The sequence below is a fragment of the Odocoileus virginianus genome, chromosome 9 (genome assembly GCF_023699985.2).
Source record: "Odocoileus virginianus isolate 20LAN1187 ecotype Illinois chromosome 9, Ovbor_1.2, whole genome shotgun sequence".
Taxonomy (NCBI): Eukaryota; Metazoa; Chordata; class Mammalia; order Artiodactyla; family Cervidae; genus Odocoileus; species Odocoileus virginianus.
This window is the reverse complement of record NC_069682.1, coordinates 16,659,994-16,686,436: the sequence shown is the minus strand read 5'-3', so window position 1 is coordinate 16,686,436 and position 26,443 is coordinate 16,659,994. Positions and strand designations below refer to the sequence as shown.

The 26,443-nt window shown below is 35.7% G+C and overlaps 1 protein-coding gene across 1 annotated transcript in view; it reads right to left on the bottom strand.

The window, feature by feature from the left end:
* PARD3 (par-3 family cell polarity regulator) overlaps positions 1–26,443 on the bottom strand; it is a 554,870-nt gene that overhangs the window by 218,683 nt on the left and 309,744 nt on the right. The window contains 5 exon segments of the mRNA XM_070472024.1: positions 9,245–9,283; positions 11,578–11,706; positions 14,463–14,602; positions 18,413–18,792; positions 19,805–19,930. Coding sequence (XP_070328125.1) covers positions 9,245–9,283; positions 11,578–11,706; positions 14,463–14,602; positions 18,413–18,792; positions 19,805–19,930 — 814 coding nt within the window.

Sequence of the window (26,443 nt, the reverse complement as noted above, 5' to 3'; positions counted from 1 at the left end):
TAAAGACATGTAGACCCTTAGAGTTTTGGTTTGTTTTTGTTTTCGGTGGGGGGTTTTCATTTGTTTATATGTTCTAAACCACAGGAGAAAAACAGAAACAGCAGGAAATCAAAATAAATAAATATAACTCATTTGTCCCTTTGTTTTTCACTAGGAATTTTCAATGTTATTAATAGCTTAATGTTCATTAGGGTGTATCATTTCATTCTCAAACAACAACAAATCCTGATGATACAAAGTCAGCAGAAAAAGGGGTTCATTTTCAGAGAGTTGCTAGAGAGTTTTAACCTTCAACATTTGTGAGACAAAGTAGAGATAAATAACTTTGGAGAAATTTTTTTTTCCACAGTACTGTATGCCACATACTACAGCTGGTGGATATTATTCAAGCAATATTGTTCAATTAAAAAGTTGTATATGCCGACCTTGATTTCATAATAGTAGACATCAAGTGCATAAGGAGACTGCGGCAGAACCCAACACATTTGAGATGCACAAACTTTTGCCCAGCTCCTCCCAAAAAGCAAGGAGCAAGTGAATGCTTCAGGTATAACCTGATGAGACGCAGTGTGATGACAGGTAAGTATACTGGACACCGGAAGAGGATGTCCTCTGCCTTCTGTAATCCTTGGTAGTGTTCCCAACTCTATGCTGGCCATCTCCAAATAGGTGAGGCCCAAATTCTTTATCAAGTTCAGCATTTCCAACCACAAAATAGACATGGGGCACAAGTTCTTTGAATCACAACTAAATGCCTCATCTAGTCTTACAAGTTTTCTTCCTTCTCTTTTCGTACTTTTGGAATATTTCTCCAGTATTATCAAAATACTGAGATTATCAAAATACGCTTGAAGAATGGTTAAACATCCAATGGTACTTAATGAGATTGGACTATAAGGCATGCTTTGAAGATTGCACTCTTAAGAAATGTTCAGTTACACATGTGTAAGCCTACTGCTGAGCACTGAAACTGTGAGTAGACTTCAGCTTTTTTCTTTGCATCTCAACAGATTTTTAAAATTTTCTAATAATTATAAAAATTAACATAATAATATAAAATAATTTTTAAAAGGCATTTAGAAAGTTAACATCCAATCTGAGATATCTCCATCGGATGAAATAATTTTTGGAAGTATAGAGTTTATCAGTAAGAGTCTTTTTTTTAGATTATCATAATACAAAAGGTACGTTATCCAAATCCACAATAATGTGTGGTTTTTTTGTTGTTTCTAACTTACTAATATTAAATGCTAACATTCTCTGTGCCATCTGAAAAGATAGCCTCAAAGTTATCAAGACAAGGTATGTTTAAAAAAAAAACTCTAATATGTTAAAAATAGGAAAATCATATAATAAAGAATATTTTTAAAAGAACTTGAAAAGATACAGAGGGATAGTATGTTAACTATACAAAGTACCAGAATCAAAATAAATCCTATGCCTGTGCATTATAAAAGCCTTCTTACATTTAAAATATTCCCAGAGAATAATTACAGCTCAAATAAAATCAATGGATTGGGGAAAAATAAACATTAAACACTCTATTAAAATACTGACATCATATTTACTATGCAAAAGTATCTTTATATATTTGTTTTGCTCTATAAATTTTATTTTCATCCATATGGTTCAAAATGATTGGAGAGCATAAATAAAAACCTTGCATGAATGAACACAGCTACCTTAATATAAAATGTTTCTGAAGTTTGAAATACAAAATAGTATCAGAACACAATACAGCCCTTCTGCTTTAAATTCAGAGGAAACCGAAAGATAAAATTCACTTTGTGAATCAGAACCAGTACTTATATTCCTGGGAAAATTGCATTTGAAAAACCAATACAATGTTGTAAAGTAAAATTAATTAATTAATTTAAAAAAAAAAAGTCACAGAAACCAAAGACAGTCCCTTACAAGGGCATTTTTAAGTCTCATCATTCAGTACCTTTATCTGCCTCAAATCTGGAAGGTTCTTAATTATCACTTACTGATTTGTAGCTTCAGTTTGACTTTTTAATGTTTACTTATATTGACATTTCCATAATGTTCTACTAAGACTTAAAATTTTCATTTTTCTTCTACTCGAAAAATCAAGATAAGGAGCTGACTGAATACGTGAACAGAAATTTTAATCAAGTTCAAATCACTTCCTGACATGTTGCCCTGCTCTGAACCTGTTTTAAAGGAGACTGTATTCTCCATGGAAAAGTTTCATTTTTTATGAAAACTGCAGGATGGGAGTAATACTCTTTTCCAGCTTTCTTATCAAGTCTTAAGTCATTATTGTCATTAAAAACATTTAAGTGAGAGATTGTACTTTTCATTTGATACAGTATTATTAATCCATTTCGCTCTTGACATAAGACTGAAATTAATGCCAGCTTTTAGAACTTAATTCTCCGGCAGCAAAATGTTTTCAAAAAATTTGCTCTTCAAAAACTATTTCAAAGTCTACTTTATAGAGAATTTTTCCAAAAATCTTACTAGTATGAGGATCTCTTCATTCTGATACAAGGAGAAGCTAATTTTCTATCATCTTTAATTGTTACTCCATCCAGATTCTGTACTGTATCAACTGTTTCTTGAGTCAAGTTTTTTCCTAAAGAAACACAATAAATATTTTGTTTCCCTTTAATTTGCTCCTTAAGCCATTTGGACATGCATGTCACTCAAATGCACATCATGTCCCTCAAATACACATCAGGTCCCTCATATGCACACGTTGATTTTTTTCTATCCATACAATCTGGCGTGTTTTCCCTTAGCCATTATTCCATAGGCATTTTTGCCTTCAAATGTCCAGAAAAAAAGAGCATTTTTGCTAAGCATACTAGAAACAGAAAACTTAAAGCATAGGCAGTATGAAGACTATTTATTTTCCTACTAATCCTCAGATGGCAGAAAAGATGCACACATATGTGCAGCGAGACAGAAAAATAGTCACAAGTGATCTGCACTAAAGCCTAGCTTTCCTTTCTGCCCCAAACAACAGTCCCAATAGCTGAGGGGACACAGCTGGCCCACAGGCCACTCTCAGCCTGCAGTTAATCTGCAAACTTGGTAGCAAGGAAGTAGAAGTTGACTATATTATGTGGCCAAAACATGACCATTGGGCAGGGATTAGCAATAGGATGGGGAAGACAGGTAGGGCTGAAAACTTTATGATGGATCTTACAAAATAAGTACAGCATCATATTCTCATGCCTAACTTGAGTTTTCATACAAGTTAAAGACAGAATACACTAACAACACCTAGAGTTTAAATAATATGCAAGTATAGCAGACATAATAATAACCATTTACAGTTTTAACCAAGAGCAGGATTTTTTAAAGTAAGAGATGGTACTGTGTTTATATTTTTTGCATAAAGGAATAACCCTACAGTTTAAGCTACAGATTTTATTTTATCCCATATGCAAGATGAATGTTTATGCATGATATTTGTGCTGATATTTTAAGGTTAATTACTCTTATTAGCAAAGTTAAAATGTCACATCTGGTTTTATGTGCTCTTTTCTAATTCAAACAGTAGATCTAAAATAAATAACATTTAAAAATTTTTTTAATGTTTTGCTTGATGCTACAAATACTGAGGAGGGGAAATTAAAGGCTTTTTTTTTTTTTTTACAGTTGTTACATTACAGTTGTTAATCTGTAATGTGAAGCAAGAAAAATCATTTCTCAAAGAAATCCCCAAAAACCCAAACTGAGGGACATTCTCAAAGTAATTTGCTCTTCAAAAATGAAAACCAAAGATAAACAGAAGAAATGCTCTGGATTAAGAAAGACTAAAGAGACATGACAACTAGATGCCAGGGGTGATTGTACAGTGGAAAATGGACCACAATTTGATGCATATGTATTCATTCGTTTGTTCACGTCTGCACACCATGAAGGACGCTAACTGAGACAACAGGTAATACAACACTGTTAAGTCAATGTTGACTTCATGGCTTTGATGACTATAACCTAGTTACATGCGAAAATGTCATTCTTTAGGATACACACACTGAAAGGTTTACAGATGAAGGGGAATTATGTCTACAATTTTTCTCAATTCTGAAAAAAATTATATAGTGGAAAGGAAAGATGGAGATATTAGAGGGAGAGAGAGGGAAGAATGGAAGAAAATTACATGTCAAATGTGGTTAAATATTAACAAAAAGACAAATATACTGGAGCTCCTCAGGCTATTCTCGAAACTTTCCTGAAAGAATGATGCTTCAGAATAAAAATTACACATAGTAATTAATCCAGAATAGTATTGCTGTATCTAAAACAGTCCTTATTTTTAATACAGACATTACTACCAATATAATCTTTAAAATGACGTGAGTTCAATACCAAAAACAAAACACAGAATATATTTTAAAAATAATTTTTATCACTTTACCATTAAAGGAAGACAATAAAAAATAACTAAGATATATTTCCCAAGGGAAAATACACCAAACATTAGGAAACCTTTAACTTACTTTAGTGAAAGTAGGGAATTTCAAATGAATCCCCTAAAAATGGATACAGATTTATTATACAAAATCATTACTATTTTTGTAAGATCATGAAAATATCATTCTATCCCAATCTTGGAATAAGATTGTTTTAAAGGATGTTTGAATCATTTGAATTGAAAAGTTTTTCACTGAATCATGACTTTAAGCTTGAGTACTTAAAGCACTAGAATACCACATATTTTATAAAATTCTTTGTGATAATAGCAGCATTTGATTGTCAAAGCCAAACTATTATGATTAGTTTAACATATGATTAGGTTACCATATGATTAATGTGTGATAGCAGAAATCTTCAACAAAAACTCAAATTAGAGAATTTTGTATTCTTCCATCAGTGTTAGCCAGGAGAGCCCAAGTTTGATGATCAGAAATATTTGATGATCAGTTTATCCCAAAGAATTTATACAAGGCTTTGAATAAAGAAGTACCAACCCATAATTCAACCCCCCATTAGGCCCGCTATGTGCTTTGTCTTACTTTGGACTATTTTCTCCCCAGCTTTCTTGAGATATATTTGACATATAACACTGTGTAAGTTTAGGATGTACAAAGTGTTCATTAGGTACATTTATATATTGCAAAACAATCAACACCATAGTTTAGCTAACACACCTCCATCACCTCACAAAACTACATTTTTTTGTGGTGAGAACATTTAAGATCTACTGTCTTAGCAATTTTTGAGTATACACCACAGTATTATTAGCTATAATCACCATGCTCTACATTAGACCTCCAGAATTCACTCATCCTATAACTAGTAGAAGTTTATACTCTCTGACCAGTATCTCCTTTCCCACACTCTCCTGATCCTCCAGCCAACCATTCTTATCTCTGTCAGTGTGCAGGTCTTTCATCTCCTTGGTTAAATTTATTCCTAAGTATTTTCGGGGTGGGGGGGGAATCCTATTATAAATGGGATCGTTTTCTTACTTTACATGGTAGGCTCTACTTGATCTACCACAACCATTACATTAATAAGCCTAGGGCCAGACTTAGACTGATTAGCTCATTAAATTTTCCAGATCAAGATTATAATCTATCAGTTAGCTTATCCCCAAATTTCCTCACTGTATCCCTGCAGCTTCTACAGGGAGATTCCCCTGGCTCTGCAAGGGATCCCAAGTGGAGATTCCATGCATGTTAAATTTTTGACCTTTAAGCATGTTTCATATCTTATCTATATGCTCTAGCATCAATCTCTAAAAACTACTGTTTTCTAAAGCCCTACTTAAATCCAGTAGCTCTGAATTTGTTTTACATACAATGATATTCTTACATGGATCTTAGAAAGAGCTCTTGGGGGCCTTCCTAAGCAGTTTTGCACTGTCCTTTGAAGCCCAAGGAAGAAATTGGCACTTTGGTAAATTAAGGCCTGATAGCCAGTAGGCAACCTCACTACTTCATTGTGATGCTTAATTTTGTGTCCACTTGGAAGGTGTTTTGTGATAAGATTAACATTTAAATTTTTGAATCTGAATAAAACAGATTACCGTCCACATCATCCAATCAGTTAAAGAACAGAAAGACAGGCCTGCCTGAGTAAGCGGGATTCTCAGGCAGACTGTCTCTGGACTTCGTCCACGCTGTGGACTCTCCTAGGTCTCTGCTGGCCCACACCACAGACTTAGGCTTCCCGGCCTTCATAATCACACAAACCAATTCCTTATAATGAGTCTCTCTATGACTATCTACACACCCCACTGGTCCTGTTTCTCTGGAGAACCCTGGCTAATACATACATGTATCATCTTGTCCAACCTGGATGAGCACAAAAATAAACTATCAAGTGAATAAACTTTCCAAGGGCAGGGAGTTTGTTCAAGTCATGGAATAAGTGACCTTGAGCTTATGCTAAACAATTCAGCTTTTCGTCCAATTTTGAATGGATAACCTAAAACTCAGTAGGGTTTCTAGCTACACACTCTGGCTAACTAAAACAAAATTTAGAAGATGTACAAGAAACCCGAGTCTCAGGTATTTAAAAGGTCCATCAGCCACTGGTACAGCTTGGCTCATCTACCTAAATGGCCTTTCTTACAGCTTCTAAGACAATCAGTTCTGGGGGTCATTGTGATCAACTAGTTGGGTTTTAGGGCATTCCATTCTCAAGGTGCTTACAATCACCTGAAAGTTTAACAAATATAATGTCAGAGAACTTTACTATGTGAACGAATTTAAGACGCCACCAAAAGGCAGAGAGAGACCCTGAAAGCCAATTTTTATAAACTGAAATTTTAACATAAAACCTTTAACAGCCCCAAAATGGTTTTGCCTGTCAAAAGTACAAAGAGAGACCCAGGTGTGAGACGACCAAAAAAAGAACAATAAACCGAAAAGAAAACATTTAGACCAAAAAAAAAAAAAAAAAAAACTTTACCTTTTTTTTACCTAGCTTGGAAAACCCTTGTCAGAAACAATCTCCATTTGCAATCTCAAATCAGATTCACATACACACATACCATCTCTTGTTCAGGTGCCTGAACTGGCATTTGCTCTGGCATGCTATCACGACCACAAAAGAGTGGGGGGTGAGGCGCAGAATAGAGGGCACCTGGACATTTTCTATGGAATACCACCTTTAAAGCCAAAGCTGCTTCTTCCCAGTGGTGATCGAAAACTTCAGAGCTAATCCTCAATTTCCTCACCAGGACTGATTACATGTTTCAAAACAACACGCTTATCTTCACTGCTTATGGCATCATTCTCCATCTCAGATCATCTTAGGTATTAACAGATAGAGTTTATTTGTGATGCCATTCACTTTTCCAAAAAAGTTCTATGACATTAAGATTCCAAACACCAAACAGTGGTTCTTCACCCAAGAAACACACTGAAAAATACTTGCCGCTTTTAGTATCGATCTTGCAACTCTTTCATGGTGCAGTTACTGCTATACAAGTTTTTAAATACATATAAATAAACCCATCAATCTGCTCTCTTAGGACATTTTGACTTTGTCATGCCAGGACAACCATTCACTAGCCAAATTTAACACAGAAATTTTTCACATACTTCCTCAATTCTTTTTGGTATGTTTTTAGATTTAATTTCATAATCAATTGAGATCTATTTTTTTATGGTGAATAAAATGAATCTAAATTTTTTAAGTCAATGGCCAATTGTTCTAAATACTAAATACACCACTCTTTACCACTATTTTGAAATGCCTCCTTTAACAAACATGCGCACACATGTAAACACTGGGACCGCTTCCATCATCAATGTGTTTAAATTATCTACTTGTCTGCTCCTACAACAACATCATGCTATTTCAAGTGCTTAGCTTTATAGTGCATTTTGCTAGCATGTTGTTTGTTAAAATAGGAAATAAAAAAGACACTCTTAAGCCCTACTTGATTCTTTAGAATTAACCTGGGTCTGATTTTCCCTCAAACTACCCCAGCCACAACTACACACACACACACACACACACACACACACACCATTGTGATTCTGATTAACACAGACCTATTGATCACAGACCTATTATCACAGACCTATTGATTTAATGGATAAAAAATAAAGCCTATGAAATTCCTACAACCTATACTTATAAACGTGTAATATTCTCCAGGTTGTTTCCTGACTTTTCTCTGAGGTCTGATTATTCATACATTTTTTGTAATGATGGAATATTTGAAAATGATATTTTGCTTGTTTATTAGGTTCAAAGCTGTCTGGCTATGAATGTGTCAATGAAAATTAAATTATGTTATATTATATTTTAATAGTGTTACTATGTCATTCAGATTCATATATTATTTGTCTAACATGCCAAATTTGGAAAAATACATACTAGCATTACCCACTGTAGATATGGTTTTGCAAATTTCCATTTTCTTCACAAGGGTTTGAGAATGACATGTTTTTGTGCTGTGATGTTTAATGTATAAAATATCCTGTCTGTTAGGTTTTCTACTGGATGACATCATATGTCAACATAAAACACCCTCTCTTTTTCCCCCATGCAGTGCATCCACATACACAAAAAGATAAGCTTAGAAACTAATATAGCAATTCGTTCTCTTTCATTATGTTAGTACTGCCTGCTTCTTCTTTTATTTTCAGCCTGTATTAAGATTTGTCTTCTAAACACCTATTTTTGCATTTTAATCAAAGCTGTGAAAACTTACTTCTGTTAGGGGAATTTTTAGTCCCATATAAAATGTCATAATAACTGATAATAAATTTTAAAAATTATTAAATATGTTATTATGACAATATGTTTAGTCTAACTGCTGACATATTTTAGTTTTCCTATTTATGACACATTTTTATGCCTTATAGTCCTCCCTATTTTTTTTACTTGGGCTTTCTTTTTTTTTTTTTTTTCATTTTTGTAGCCAGTTATAATATAGCACTTCACAACTCGTAAAATACTTTCCATATATAGATGTATGTGTCATATATATATGTGTGTGGGGGTGTGTATATGAAATTACAAAACTCACCAATTTTAGTCACTCTTATTACACAGGTGAATAAGAGAGTCTTTAATGTCCATTTTTTAGCCCTGTCTGATCAAAAATAATCATGAAATATTCTTCATTTGGGGTAGGAGCAATAAGTCACTTAAGGCAAGACCAATTTAGGATTTAATAAATTTATGTAGGATCTATTATGAGCCAGGAAAAGAGAGGACAAGTAACTTCATAATTAATTAGTAAGAAGTTAGTTCAATTTATCTTTCCAACATCTCTGCATCCTGCAAAAGACAAAGCTCTTACCGTTTCTTTTGGAATCTGCATCTGGCTTGGCTCTGCATTCTAGAAGAATTGAAGAAAAACATAAATACAGACTGACCAAAGCCACCTTCAACACACAGGGAGACAAAGCTTTACTTTCAAGGAAAAATTGTTTTTTCTTAAAATCAACAAAATATATAGAGGGTGATCAATTATGGTTGATATATTACTCTGCCTTGCAAAGTTTCATTGATCTAGTTATGTTATCTTGTGTGTGTGTGTGCACGCTGCAGGGAGTGGTTCTTTAAAAATTTTTCTCTAGATGTAAATTTTTAGTTGCTCATTTGGAGTACATCATGAATTTATTACTGGGAGGAAAACAAATCCCACAAAACTGCTTCTCTATTCCTGGCACTGTTTCTAATTTTGTTTTCTAATTTTCCTAACTAAGTCTAAATTATAAAGTATATTGTAATTTGATAGCTAGGCCAAATAATAACAGTCTGAACCACAGTCTGAACCACAAGCATTATACTTTATAATATTACACAGGTTATAAATGTGATATGGTTTTCATGTACTATAGAGTTGCTTTAATTAATATAGTTATATGGATGACTTACTAAAAAGGTACCTATTGATAAATTTTGCTTTAGACATAGAATTTAAATATAAACACCCCAAAGAAAGGAAAAGTGTTCTGTTAAGTGGATTGAAAGATCATTTTAAACACCACCCCCCACCTTTAAGTTTTCAGAATTTTCTTTTTTAAATCTTTTATAGCAGCTGCAATGTGAATAATAAACTGACGGCCTACTGGCTCACTCCTTAATGAAAAGCTCACAAGCAATAAATTAAATAACCAAGAAAAAAAAAAAGAAGGCAGCAGAAGGGGAAAACAGAAGCCTGGAAGATCAAACTTGGGCCAGGAGAACCTGATTAACCTTAAGCTGGTCTATGCTGGCAGGAACTCAGGAAAGGCGGTAAGAGCAGCAGTTAAGCTTTGGCAACCTAATAATGCCAACTATCACCCAGGCTCAGATACACTGAGGAAGGACTAAAGCTTCATTGCATAGAAAGTTCAGTCTTTTTTTTTTTTTTAAGTGCTCATTTACAATTTAATAGAGACAACTCCAGATTTAGGATCAGGTGGCATTTTAAGCACAAAATTGGATAACAGTGGGGGGAAATGGAAAACTGAATTTAAATTGAGAAATAATGCATTAAACATTTTTAAACAGAAATAAAGAAGTTTTTGTCATTCCTTAAAATCTATTTAAAACACAAGTGTTCAGTTTTTAGCCCTATCACAATCTGAAATTTCCATGAAATCACAGTAAATTGTCAATGTGTGTGTCACCAAGGGATGAGATATTCCCATGACTAAAATTTATTTGTTTTATAATAAAGGAGAATTTTTACTAACCATGACACATCTATATTTGAAGGATTAGCCTAAGAGAATTACTGTAATCAGAAGACTTTTGAAACTGCATCCCTAAAACCTACCCACTCTAGTATACATGGATTAATTACTGTTTAGATAAAGTTAAAAGCTATCTGAAAGACAGGTCAAATGTCCTAAAATGACCCAACAGGAATATCTTTTGAAATATATCAAATATCACTTGTTTTTGAAGTAAATTGATTTTCCTACTACATCAAAACAAAAAAATTAAGGTGATTACTTATATTATCAAGAACCATGTCAATTTAATATACATATTTCACTCACACTAATACTACATAAATACCAGTATCTAATATTTAGATACATTGACATATGTATAAAAAGTGAAATAAATAGTTTGCAAACAAATCCCTTTTCATTTATGTCATTCCAAATAATGTCTATATTAGGAATTAATGGCCCCAGGGCTTCTTGCATCTTAGGTCTTTTTACTTTCAGTAAGACTATTTAATTAAGGCCCTCTTTTTCATACAACAGTAAGCAAGCATCTTTATTTGGCTCAGCTACATGTACCATGAAAACTTGAAATATGAAAATTTGTCATATGTAGTGGAGAATATGGCAAGCTTTCAACAACAGCCTTTGAAGTGACAGTTATGGAATAATTGACATCTCTGTATTCAATCAATCCATCTAAAAGTGTTCAGTAATAAACATTTGCTGTCCTAGAAAATATTCCTGCAATTTGATTTTCAAATATTCCTGCATGCAACATTGTGGATATTTATTTCCAAAACGGAGGAAATGTGAGGAAAGAAAGCTTATATTATGTTAAGGCTGAAAGATATATAAAATATAGAAATGGCTTGGAAAATGTTTTAATAAACATTGGCTAGCAGGTAGCTAGCCCAGATCACTGACTCATGTGTGTCAGAAACCATTCATCTGCTCTGAAGTTACACACCAGTTCCCTTGGGTGGAAGGCATCTTCTTGGCGAAAGACCAGAAGGCTCACAGTCCCTTCCATCTTGGTGCTTCTCAACAAGGAAACAACTTCCTCCTGGGATTTGCCTGCTAGATCGACTCCATTAACCTAAAACAAACAAAAAGTTTTCAGCGACGATACCATGCAAACAGATTAACAGGAGATGAGACACATTCTAGAACTGATCATGTCTGCCATGGAACAAGACTCATTGCATGGTATATTCTGCCCTGATCTGGTAACCAGCAGGCTGCTGGGGCTAATAATGAAAGGCATACCAGTTATCTTGAAGCAAGGCAGGAAACAGTCAATCTTTCAGATCTCATCAATAAATCAAAAGCATAGCCGCCAGCACATTAACAAGTAACCAGAGATACAAATATATCCACAATGCCACATTGGCACAAAACTTCCTATTTTTGAACTGCGATTCCATGATGCCCTTGTTCATCACAGATTCTCTTATATCAAAATTTAAAAGTGCCGCCCTTACAGGGGTAGTAAAACACACCAAAAATATTTTGGTAAAAGCATCTTAGCTTTCATTGAGATGTTACTGAAAATTATGGCAATAACTTTTTATCACTAAATAGCAAACACAGAAGAAGAATCTCTATAAAATAATATTTTTGGAGGGCAAGCAGTATTTCATCTCAAGATTTTTCAACGTTTTAAGAGAATTCTACCAGCAAAAAAAAAAAAAAAAGACAGAGATAGACTTTAAACAACCACATCCTGGGGAATCTCATCATTGTTGTAGAAAGTATAATAACATTATCAGCAACATGACATAGCTAACAGAAATAAGAATGGAAATTTCTTTTAAAAAGTATCCTATAATACTCTCTTCAGACAGAAATAACATTAAGGCAATTAAGTGTATCACTTAAATAGTAACATCAAAACTTTCCTGTAGTTAAAATATGTTTTGGAACCTTTTGGTAGTAACAGGTTTAAAGAAAGCAAAAATTTTCTAGATCATTTTAAAAAATTAATCACATGATACTTGTTTTAAATGTACAGGCTTGAAAATATCCAGATACTCAGAAAACTTTTTGCCCACGGAACTGCTGATATTCTGTAGATATAACTATAGATACCAGATAATTAAGTTAAAATATGATTGACAGCTAGGGAAAAGAAAGTGTAATTCTGAAGAGGTACAGGTCGCAGGCCCTTCCATTCCTCAAAAAGCAGAGCAAAAGCCTCTGTAATGTGTCACAAGCAAAGCGATCACATGATGAAAGGGAGACACAAAAATAAAGTGATTACCTTCAGCAAGGAAGAAGGTGGAGGAAGAGGGAGACAGGGACACAGACTTTTTTTTTTATTTAGGGGCAAAAAATAACCAGGCTCATGTCCCAGATGAGACACTTCCTAAATGAAACAAGCTACAACTACAAATGGGGACTAATACCCACCCTCACTCATAGCCTGAGGACAAGAGCCTCTTTCAAGAAACAATACCAGAAACACAATTTTTACTCAAACCTTTCTTTTCATTGGGTTTCTATCTGTATCCCTTTAAAATGCAGTGTCATGCTAACAGACAAAGAGGAAAGAAGAAGATTGAAGGAATCTAGGCCTAAAATGTATATGCGGGAAAAAATCTGGAAGCTATTCCTTGGTTTCATCCTTTTCAAAAAATCTTTAGGAGGAGAGCTGGAGCTGGAGAGATTCAAGTTACATAATGAGACTACAAGTTAAGAAAAGAGGATAACATCATAAACATTTACCTTAATGTTAGTATATTTTAAAAGTATAGTTGATTTACAGCATTGTATTAATTTCTGATGTACAGCAAAGTGAGTTAGTTATACACATATATATATTCTTTTTTAAAATAACCTTTTCCAACTCCATGGTCCCCATGCAGAAGGCACAGGTTCAATCCCTGGTTGGGGAACTAAGATCCCACATGTGCACAGTGCAGCCAAGAAAAGAAAATACTCTTTTCCAAAGAAGGCATATATGGATATGTACAGTTGATTCACTTTGCTATACAGTGGATATTAACGTAACACTGTAAAGCAACTATACTCCAATGAAAATTTTTTTAAAATAATAAATACTCTTTTCCATTTTAGTTTATCATGAGATATTGAATATAGTTCTCTGTGCTGTACAGTAGGACCTTGTTGTTTACCCCTTCCATATATTTAATATTAGTATTTGAATGCACTTACCACTAAAAATACAGACTGTTTCCTAAGGAGAACACTAAGAAAAACCACTAATAAGGTACCCTCTTTCTCAATCATTTTCTCCTGAATTTCTACATGCACAAAACTCATGCAAACAGAAATTAGCCATCCTGTGTATGTCAAAGATAGCCTCAAAGACCAATGAACCGAAACCCATGAGGTACAGAAAGGAAACTTTGAAAAAGTATCTTCTTTTTTCCCCCTGACATTTGATTTTTATGTCTCAATTCATTCTCCACGCTGACATTTCCAAATTTCCTTGTTCTTCTCATCAAGACACACTGTTTTCATTTACTTCATTTGTCTCTGCTCTGATTCCAGAGGAGATAACATTTCTATACTGCCAGACATAAATTTAAAGTCATCCAGAAATATAACCTAACAGACACTGTACTTACATAATGACAAATGTTATGTTATCTCATAAACCAAATGTCCAAGTAACTAAAAATTTATGAGTGAACTAAATGAAAGACATTTCTCATCAAATAACAAGGAGAAATGTAAAACTGAAGCGGAAATACATTGTTTTAGGATGCATACTACTTCTAAAATATATAATTTAATTTCAAATTTTATGAAAATATTAGGAAAACCTTGACCCTTAAAAAGAGAGCTTTTCAAGAATTATGGAACTTGGGATGCAGAGAAGCCACTCACCTCTATGAGTCTATCACCAGCCTTCAGCCGGCCATCTTGGATGGCAGCACCCCTTGGGAGGATGTTTTTCACATAAATTGGTGCTGAGCCACCTATTGTTACATCCCTGGAAGTGATGCTGAATCCCAAACCTTCTGTACCTGAATGTATAACAGGCAAAAAAAAAAAAAAAAAAAGTGAGATTTCACAGGTAAATATACATAAAGGTTTGGCTATTATTCTCTACTTTATCTTGACATTTTGTAATTTTCACACAGGTATCCATTTCTTTTAATACTTTAAAAATTTTAATAGATTTTCAAAATATACCAAATTGTGGAAGATTTAAATGGTACATATATGAAGATTCATTAGTCTAAGAAGAAATGGGAACATACTCAGACAGGTGAAAATAATATACAAATATGCCTGCTGAATGTTTTTAAATCTTTGATTATGGAAATAAACAATTTCTCTACACACACACACACACACACACATACACACAGCAAACCCTTCTGTTAAAATTCATAGTATCTCAAATATCAAGGGTTATTGTGCAATAATGGTATTCAGATTTGAAGGGTAGGCAGTAAAGAAAAGGAAGAGAACAAGTCCAGGGAGATGGAAAAGAAACAGTGAAATGTTTCTAGATATGGATAACAGGACCTCCCCAAACTGACAGGATAAATCATATTATCTTTGCCTCATTCTTTGCTAATTCACCTAAATCTTACCATGTATATTTCTTTAAAACAAAAAAAGCAAATTGCCCATCTGAGATCATAGCTACCAAGTCTGAGGATCACCATCCAATGCTTAAAGATACTGAAACCAATGAGACAATTACCCATCACTGTGCTGGTTTGCAAAATTTCAATTCCAGGCTCTTTGGTAGCTTTCTCAACAGGCACCCTTGTAAGTTCAATACAGTGAAAAGTTCAATGCAATAAGTTCAATATCAATGAAACCAACAATGCAGCGAGTCAGAATAACTCGGGATAAAGTGTGGAGATAATGACAAATTTCTAATGATTCACAGAATTTTTATCTCTTCCAATGAGGATTAATTTCTACCAGAGTTTCTTAAAGAGTTACTTTTTAATTCCAGTTAAAATGACATGAGGACAAATACTTGTTCATAAAGGAAGAATAAAGATATTTGTAAAGGGGTGAAAAATCTTTATAGAAGAATTCATAAATTGGATGTAGCACTCAGTAAAAAATGGTAAGTAAGGGTTTGAATCTCTAGGTAAACAAACATCCATGGGAAAATAAATATGAATAAAAATGTGGGTTAAAGAAGAAACAAAGTAGAAATGAAAAAAACATGGTATGTTTAACAAAACCTACTGTAAATATTCTCAAATTCAAACAAAACATTCATTTATTTCAAGTCTGAAATCACTTTAATGTGCCTGGGCTGTTAATTTCTTAAGTCTTCTGTGAAGAGTTGAATGGCATATTGTCTATATGAAATTTTCCTAATTATTCTGCTGGGACTTTTCCATATGTCTCTGTGCTTTCATGAAACTCTAATGACTTGCAATAACATTTATTAAGAAAGAATTCTAAATGATTCTCCTTCTCTAATATTAATTTCTATGAACTACAAAGACTGATTGTTATATGAACCTCAATACTATTAAAATATCAGCAATAACCCCTAAATCTGTAAGCCAAAAGTTCAGACAATGACCTTTCAAAGAAAGATAAATAGATATCAATTTTCATTTAGCAAAGCCAACAAAACATTTTGCACTGACTGAAATAGATCACTGACCTTCTCCTCTGACTTTATTAAAAAGCTAATTTCTACAAAAGAGCAGGGTACTTGAGAATGCCAAAATGACAATAAATATTAAGAAATCATAATTATGGAAGAAGTACATAGGAGCTATTCTCTTTTGACATGTTATATGACATAGTTTCAAAATTATGCCAAAGAATCATTATAATGATTGACCTCAGTTTATAAAGAGCTTCTGTCATTCAAATTGTATCAGTTAACTCTGAATTGAATTTAAAGTTTAACACTGACAAACACTATGTTTTTGATGTACTTCCTTAAAAATGTTAAGTGCAACAATAATAATTAGAAAAAATAGTATCTGTTAACTAGAATGAAAGCTTGTTCAACTTCAATCATTAAAGCATCTATATTTAGTACTAATCAAAGACAATGAGCATTCTTTGCCACTGTTGTTTAGAGTGAACATAGTTTTTTTTTTTTACAAAATATTTGTAAGTACTGGCAGAATGCACAGGCAGTTTCTGCCTTTTGCCATACATTCTCATATTTAATAAACTAAAATCAAGCCAGATCTATGAGGCTCCATATCAATTACATAACTCAAGGTCAGAAAAATGTTTAAAAGAAAACCATTATTTCTATTTTATGTTGATCGAGCATAATCTTTCTAAATTAGCTTCTGTAACATAAGCAATTAGCTTCTGTAATACATATAATCAGATATTTTTAAATATTATCAAAATAAACTATTCATTTCTGTATTCAAAAGAGTGATTCTTTTAATGGCAAATAAAATTTCACTTCATTTAAAAAGTTCATACTAGATCATAAAGTGGTAATATAATAATTGTATGGGAAACTGTAATTAAACAGTGAATATGCCTACATCAGAGTAAAAAGGTAGAGACACTTAAGAACTAACATCTCTATGACAATTGAAAATAATCTTCCTCTGTTGAGAGACCCCAAGCAGAATTTTATGTTGTATACAACTCTATTTGTGTTCCTTGATATGCTTTTGCTTAAAAAACCAAGTCCTGTCATTTACCTGATATTCCTGTATTAACAGGAGGAGAAGAGTTTAAGCTGATACGATTCTGTATTTGTAAGGGGCTTCAAAAGTGGAGTGAGGCTGTCAATTCCTGATCAGGTCTACCAAGTATTTGCAGGTTAAAAAAGCCAGTCACCAGAAAGAAGGCTTTTGTGGTTCACATAAAGTCCAACGAAAGAGTATGATTTAGGAAGGAAATAGGAATCTCAGAGTTTACAGCATCGGAAACCCTACACCAGATGAAAAGAAGAATGGTCTCAGTGTCAGGATAGGGAAAAGGTTCTAGTAAGACTCTGCCACCAATGGCCACGTGACTTGCAGCAATCACTCAACCTCTCTTGGGTTCCTTTCCAACTAACCGTGGGAGATGGTTGACCTCATAAAAGGAGAAACATTCTTTATAATGACACCATTTTGAGGGGCATGATTTAAAAACACATAAAAATGCTCAGCTAGAAGGGATGATTAATGACAGCATCTGGAGGGGACAGTGACAGGGAGTCAGAAAAGAGCCTAGCAGTTTGCTTGCTCTGAGTCATGGGGAAGGTCAGAGCAGACACACACGTCCCCCAGCACGCAGGGATTCCTCATCTGCAGGTGGAGATGCTTACAAAACACACGATGTAAGGCATGGGTGAAGTATCAGCCAGGGCCACTCCGATTCTCCTTGGCACATTAAGAAAGGGAAGCAACAGGATATTCCAGAAGAGCAGGAGACGAGGGACCAGGGGCCTTGCTTCTCAGCATTCCACCAGGAACCACCCATTGCTTCAAAGGAATCAATCCCTTCCCATCACCAAAAGACAGACCCAAAGTGGAGGAAGGGCCTCTGGTTCTCCTGGACATCAATGGGGCACTCAAAACAGTCAAAGCCTCCCTGTTGCTTTGGGCTTGATGGTAACATCCTGAATCCCATTTCCTTCACTGTCAACAATCGTACTGCAGTCATAACCACTATCCCTTTCCTAGAAACATCTGGTTTATCCTCTGAACTTGTACGTGTAAATTTTTATACAGCAAAGGGAATCTGAAAAGCATAAAAAAACACAACTTGCAGTACTTTCTTTAAAAGTCATGTCAGTTGTAATAATGAGATAAGACTTAAGGTGTTTGGGGCACTTGGGGTTAGTTGACAGAAAGCTGACTTGACGGGCAGATCAGCTGTACCTTTCTTGAGCTGGATGTTAAGCTTCTTGCCTATTTTTTTGGTGTTGTAACCACTGCTGGGACTGAACACGTGCTGTGCTGCCAGGGCCGGAGCGGCAGGCGGCTTGCCCAAGGGCTGCGCGCCCTGAGGTAGGAGTCGGGGGTGCGGGTCCGCGTGCTCAGGTGGGGGGTTCAGCCGGGACGCCCTGGGCAGGGCCTGCGGGCCCGCGCTGGTCACACCCCTGTGATCCGCATGCTGGCTGTCCGGGCTGAAGCGGCTGGAGTAGTAATTGTTCCTCTCGCTTTGGGACAGTTGTTCATACTGCTCTTTATTGGCTGCGGGAACCACATGGAACCAAATGATGGATGTCCGCATGGCTTGGCGAAACATGTGTTGTGCTCTGGTTTTGAGGAAGAATGGAAAGTTAGCAAAAAAAAAGACTGGCGGACTCGAAGGTGTTATGAACTTAATTAAGTATATGCATTAAGCAACAAGAATGGACACACTTTGTTGAAACTAAAAACAACCCCAATATAAATTTTAATTCTCAAATTAAAAATGACAAAACTATCTACAACTACAGTTGAAATGCTGGGTCCTGCACTGTCAATCATTTGGTTATACTATAGCTTTAAGCATGAGGTATTATCATTTCAATATTAAGAGAAATTAAATATAACCTCTCTACAACATTATCCAATAGGACTTTTGAAAATCATTATTAAGTATTTCCTTGCAAGGAGACCAATCGAGTTTTTAAGGAAACATACTTAAAAATATACTTAGAAAACTATATAAAGTGACTATCCATTATTTATCAGAAAAATTAATCCAAGTCTCTACACGCAAAAAAATCCCTCAAAAATGCCAACACAGCTTCAGTGACCCAAGAGCAGTTGGTTGCCGTGCAACTCCCAGACCAGTATAAGAAGCTCCTCTGTTTCATCTGGATCCCTACTCAGGTCTTAAACCGGGCCCTTGTGACTCCGGTTCATTCTTGCCTTATTTGATAGGAACTGGAGAATTTGTAGCTTTTTAATTGAGTAAGGGCTTGAATCAAGATAAGGAGAATCTGCCTGCTTGTCATGTTATGTGTGACAAAGTTGGTAGTGTGAGCTAAAAGTATAATAAAAACTAGCAACCTGGTGAATTTTCCAGAAGGTGAGGAAGTTGCCAAATTGTAAAGCCTAAACTGGGCCCATAACATCTGAAGGAGTGCCGTTAGACTATAGTCTAATGGTAGCGATTACCTGGAGTTTGACGAAGTTTTTAAAAGCGAGAGAATGGCAGAAAATTCCCCTCTCCAGCATGAAGGCAAAGAGCACAGACACATGGTCCAAGGTACTCCCAGCACCTGCACTCCTGTCATGCCTGACGCAGAAAAGAGCAGCAATGAGGCAGCCCACACTTACTGTTCAAATCTTCTATTTCGAAGGTCGCCATCATTAATCCTGACAATGCAATCATTCTCATGAAAAAGGTTTTCTTGTTCAGCTTTACCACCTTTCTCCAATCGTTTTACTAATAACCCCAGGGTTCTGGAACATTAAGAATGCAAATCGTTACACATGTAATATTGCTACTGTGCACAATACCCTACTGCTTTAATGTTGGTATTATATTTACAAAGGCTGCCTAATAAAGGGGTATGTTAAATCGCTATTCAGACATTTTAGGATAACACCAACACAAAAATCATGATGGTATAAATGGTGCATAAAAAGGGATCTTCTCAATAAATATGAGCAATTGTTTCTGGAGTGTCAGAGTCATGCTTCTGAAATACAGTGTACACTTCTCTCTATGCTTACAAACGCTCCCAACAGAGCCGGCCTAACGACTCGGTGGCTGAGGCAGCGGGCAGAGTGAATGAGCATGGATTAGTGAGCGGTCTGGCAGTCTTCTGTTTCAAGCCAGCTGGTACAGTGCTGATGGCAACTCCATCTTTCCACGAAAGGAAAGGTAAGGAGGAGAAGCTCACCCGGGTGCATTGCACATTTGAGAAGGAGAATTGGGAAGATTTCAAAAATAGAAGAGTTTCCATTCCTGGCATCTGAATTTGATATTGCCTCATGTTCTGAAATTCAAAACTTGTTAGGTCTCCCAGAAGTACGTAATTTGTTGCCATTATTCCCTTCGGAAGAAAATAGGAAGCCAGGGACAAGTTCCAATCTTGGCAGTCACCATTCAGCTCTCAGTGTTGAGTCAAACTTCAAGTAGAAAGAAAAGCCTGAGTGAACTTTTAGAGACCAAGATGGAGGGGGGAGAAAGATTATTGCAAATGTACTTGGTCTGGAGCACCAACTCCTTGACTGACAGGATGGACATTCTATATACCCCATAGAAATAGCAAACACTATATATGATCACAGCTTCATAAGTAACAGGAATCCTCACCTAGTCCTGATGCTCTGATTTACTGTGAAGATTAGCATCTATTCCGTATCATGATCATGTTAAAATTTTTATGAATTTATTTTCGGCTTGTCCCAAGCTTAAATTTTCTTTCATAATCCTAATATTTAGAGACACAAAAAAATGCCCATATGGAGACTAGCATTAAGAATCCTGCATAAATTAAAGTTGAAGACACCAAATTTCCAATCACCTATCTGTATTTTCCAACGGAGTACAATCTGAAGTATGTACTGTCCAATAGAAAGATGCTCCAATAGATAGCATCCTTCTTTTAAACCTTTTAGGTAACTGTTGCTGCTGATCTCATTGACCTGTCACTGTTACTTATACACACATCTTATCTCTATTGCTGCCCTGTCAACTCCTGGAAAGTGGGGAACATTGGCCTGAGCTTGTAGTAAGGTCTTGACAAATGAAAACTGAATGAATGGGTGCTTAGGTTTATCTGAGGCAAACAAGTCTCCTAACAAGGTTTTGCAAAATAGAGTAAGTGAAATAAAATGCAGAATCAGATCCTCTTTTTCATGATGGTATCATTTATACCAAATACAGGACTGAGCTGAAATTCACTGAGGTGAAGGCCCTTTTGTTTTTTGGTTGTTATTCTACAGTTTAACCCTGTTTCATTGATGAATATTTACTGAGTCACTATTAATGTCATTCTAAACTTTATTATTAAATATACTGAAGAGGCACAGTGTCTTACTATGGTTAAGTATACCTACTGCAAGAATAAGAGGAGATGACATTTAAATTGCCTTTGGGTCATGTTAATAATTGGGGATTAACATCTACTAGTGTAAGAGTCTAAGAAGCTTGGTGACTAGTGAAAAGTATGACGTGGGTCATTGTTAGTTACTTGCCATCATACATTGGAACTAAATCAATATAAAAATCCTCTAAGCTCAAAGGTAAGAAAAAGTACACTGAGCCAGCAGCATGAGACCAGAGCCGTCAGAGTCCCTGCTTGGCAGGAAGTGAGACCTTACTGTGCATCACCAAAGTGCACGGTAAATGTAAAGTGACTTCTAAAATGTAAGCAAGCCCACAGTCTACCTTCCCAAGCTTCCCTATGATTTGTCTGTGTCTATGGGCTTCCCATGTGGCTCAGTGGTAAAGAATCCACCTGCCAATGCAGGAGACACAGGTTTGATCCCTTAGTTGGAAAGATCCCCTGGAGAAGGAAATGGCAACCCACTCCAGTATTCTTGCCTGGGTAATCCCATGGACAGAGAAGACTGGTGAGATACAGTCCACGAGGCCGCAGAGTCGGATGGGAAAGAGTGACGGAGCGCACACACATGCATGGGCAACTGAACAAAGTGTTCTATCCAGAGGCATCACATCATTAAGATATGCCCATGTCTCTGCTGGATGGGACAAAATAAGAAGAGAAATCAAACTGAATCACAGTTATTGGTAATAGTGGAACCAGGAGAAGATGTGGGGCCAGTTTGCCATCCAAGCATCAACGTGAGAGCACAGCAGGAAAAAAAGATGACTGAGCCACCCACAGGCAATCCTAATAGAACCATGACTCGGGATCACTTCTGTTGCTGAACGCTGCCTCAAAGGACCAACAACAGTTCTTTCAAGTTCATGTGCTCAGCCCCTGAGTAAAAGTATGCCCTACCAAGAGTCACTCCAGTTAATTAATTTTTAATCAGTGAGATCATGAGCAATTTCTCAATACAGTTACAACATTGCTGTGATCTCAAGTGTCTAAAAATTAGTATGTTTTTATATATTCTGAAATATTTTGTGTATTCTGAAATAGAGTATTTTTAGGGAAATAGAGAAAGTCAGACCAAGTTTAATGGAAATTACTTAGCAGGTAGCTAGTATCAGTCATTTGTTTAAATTTATAAATTTATCTCCAATAAAACCTTTCAGTATCTATAAGAGTTTAAATAATCTAACTTGGAAATCTGTAATTTAATTCTACAAGTGGTATTAATATTCTTCAGATGAATAGGTCCATGGATTTATATTCATCTAGATAATCATTTTTCTTTTCTTAAATCTACTTTCCCCCCCATGGGAATCATTCCAGGATAATAATATACAGTAAAAAGGCCTGACATGCTTCATTCATAGAATGGCTTGTCTTTCTATACAAGCCCTCTTATACAACCAAATGCATGAGTAATCCTCACATACAGTAAAAATGCTACAAATGGAAAACAAGTATGCTATCACATTTACATGAAATATTGCCAAAGTTTATTAAATGAGGTTTTAGAATCCAACATTATTAAAGTAGTCGCAGAAACCTCAGAATCCTTTTCTCAGCACTAGAGACCAGAGAGTCGACGGGGTGGTTGAGGGTGGTGAGTAGGGGAGCAGAAAGGGAGAAATTTCACCGAGTGAAATCAGCAAGAGATCAGGGAAGCAACAGAACAGACTGAATTAAGGAGACGTTAGTAGCCTGCTGATTTCTAAGCGCTTGACCACACTATTAGAATCATTCTCTTCAAAAGAATGGATTAATTGAAAAGGAAAATGGTACAATCTGCAATATTATCCCATTTGCTTCACTAGGTGAAAATGATTACAAAAGGAATGGGAATGAACGATCAAAAAAACTTCACAGGAAAATTGAACCGATAACATAACAGCCAAAATGAGAATGAAGAGGACCCTCTGGAGGGAAATCAATGGGAAGTAATAACAGAGATTTTCATCTTCCTGGAATGTTGTGTCTGCCAGCAGAGACGTCTCCACCCCCCCCACCCCCCCACCCCCACTGCCCATGAAAAGGCAGCTCAGGTAGTATTTATAATTAGAAACAAATTTTAGGAGTCTGTTTTGCAAATTCAACCAGCAACTAGAATTCCCTCTAAAGGAATAAAGAAGTGAGTGCTGATGCTGTTGTGATTCCCTTAACACTCTTATTAGAGAGAATAATTAAAGGTCGTGAAGGTCAGAGCGTTTTGGCATGACTCTCTGCCAGGGTGGAGTAGTTTTCCTTCTTGGCAGTCAGTACCGGAATTCCTCATTAGGGGCAACCACTTTTCATCGGAAGGAACCACTTTGCGAGAAAGACAGAAGAGCGAGGAGAGGGAGCAGAGGAGTCGGGCAGTGGGGAGGGGAGGTCGCCTGGGGGAAGGACCAGGGGCAGAGCACCAGCCTGACTGTGCAGAGGACGCAGGAGCAGGTCATTATTAACAGAGCAGGGAGGTCAGCCGGGAAGCCACAGCATCAGGGCTCAGGGTTACATGGGGCAGCACCTCTTCACCTCCTGCATGAATCTAATGCAAACCTGACTTGGCAAGATGCTTTCTGGGCAAGTGGATTTCTTCTGGTAAACTGAAAACACCCCCAAAACTACCTCTCTTCCCTGGTTCCTCTATCTTTTCAAAAATTTAGGGGAAAACACACTATGTCCGCTATGTACAAATCCCACTTTTGAATGAATTTCCTACATTTAAAAATATATAAATATACACATATTTCTTTGAAGTCCTTCACCATGGCTTTTGTACAATGTTTCTTACCCCCAAAAGGGGGCAAAGAAGGAGAATACAGCCCCAGAGAGCCAGCCTTGGAAAGGCAGCATCTCTGTACATGATTTTGGATGCATAATTAGAAATTTAACTGCTTAGATTATATTAAGGATTGCACCACTACATTTTTACAAGGTTCATTAGCCTAATTATACACTTAATTAAAACAAACTCAGTCACACATGTTAACATTTTCAATCCTAAGTATAAATTACAGCCAATGATAAAACTGAAAATAAGTAACAAATGTTTTATTGACATCTAAATTGGCTGAGCAAGTCTGAGTTTTGCTTTGATAACGTAAACTCCCACAACTGCCACCCAGCTGTATGGAAATGATCATAATTCATCTTAATAAAAGCTGACACAGTGTAAACACCACAACTACAGCAAAAGCAGAGAAGGCAAAAGCAGAACGAGCTCCCAGCAGCAGGACCCTCTCTCCTCACTGAGCCAGGGACAGTGGGCTGGAAATGACCTACATTCAATCCCTCAGAACTGCAGTCAGAACCCCAAGTTAATATAAAACATCTTGATTTTTTTTTTTAATCTTTAGTGGAGGAGATAAAGTGGACCAAAACATGGCAAAGTGAAAATAGAGAATTCCTTAAAATTAGGGCAGAAATGATAGTCATCATATTACTACATTTAAAGAAGCAAGTTTTATCTAAATGTAAAATACAACTTTTCTCTCTAAAACAAATGCATTTAATATGTCCCCTTGATTCGAACAAAATGAATCTGCAGCTGAGAATGAACAACTGAAATCTTCCAGACAACAGGATACAGATATAGTAAATAAATTGTGTTTTGGGGGAAATGAATTGAAATAGAGTACTCAAAGTGCAAGAGGACATTTATTCTTTTAAAAGTGAATATTCAACTTAAAAACTCTAAAGTGAACGGAAATATACAAGCCTCAAATAAAGCTCTTCTTAACACCTGAGCTGTTTCCATGAAATTCAAATTGGCTGTAATTCTTCATTAACAAATACACCCAACTACCTAAATAAGTTTGTACTGAAATTCTCAAATTTATGATGTAACAGTAAATTTTCACCTCACATTCATGATAGAAGAGATTGTTTTGAGATCATATTCCACTATTATACAGTCTCATTAGCACTTGCCTAGACAACCAGAACACCCAGAATTTGGAGGTAATCTTAAAGTGTATCACAGGTAGATAAGTAGAAGGTGAAATGTCAACACCATTCTTATTATATTAGCTGCCACTGCCAAATACCTCACTAAAGGAATTTTACACGCACTTTGTAAGTTCCTGTATTTTCTTATTTAAACCATACAAAGTCACAGGAGTGTCCCAGCCTTCAGATGTGAAGACTGAGGCTAAGTGAAGGAAACCTGCTCAGGCCACACTTACTTGAAGGACAGAGCCAGGAACTGTCCCAAGTATCTTTGGTCCCAAAAAAGGTGCCATCAAGATGCATCTCTTAGCCTGGACTGTTTCTAACAAGCCCTTGGCCAATAACATGAAGACTCAGTATGTGGTTAAGGCCATCACTGACTGCCACAAAGAGGGAACACAGCACAGGTAACTGGGAATTCTGGAAAGAAGATGAGCTTTCTGTTTTTGATGTCTTATACAGCAAAAAGTAATATAATAAAGGTTCAGTGACCTAAGGGTTAAAACTAACACTATTTATAACTCATGTAAGTATTAAAGGAATCAAGTTCATAGAATTTCACTGAATTATTAAGTAGATGAGTATTTTTCTTAAGACCTTCCGAATATGTCTACTAACTACTCTTTTATACAGAATAGTTAAAACTTAATAAACACTTGAGTTTTATTTGAGACAAAAATTATTCAATTATGTCCATTACAGAAAAGAGAGAGAGAAGCAGGCTACACTTTATTAAGAATAATATGCTTTAAAAAATAAAATAAAGAATAAAATTTAATTTAAAAAAGAATAATATGCTTTAGCCATATGTGTTTCCATAGGGGAGAAGATTAAGAATGACTTCTATAAGTTAGACTGGGACCGAATAGAAGAATAATAGCTAATCTAAAAAATAATACAATGCAATTTCTCAAAAACCTTCAACAATTTCTCTATTATTTACGGAATGAAGTCTCACAGGCCATTCATAAAGTGCTTT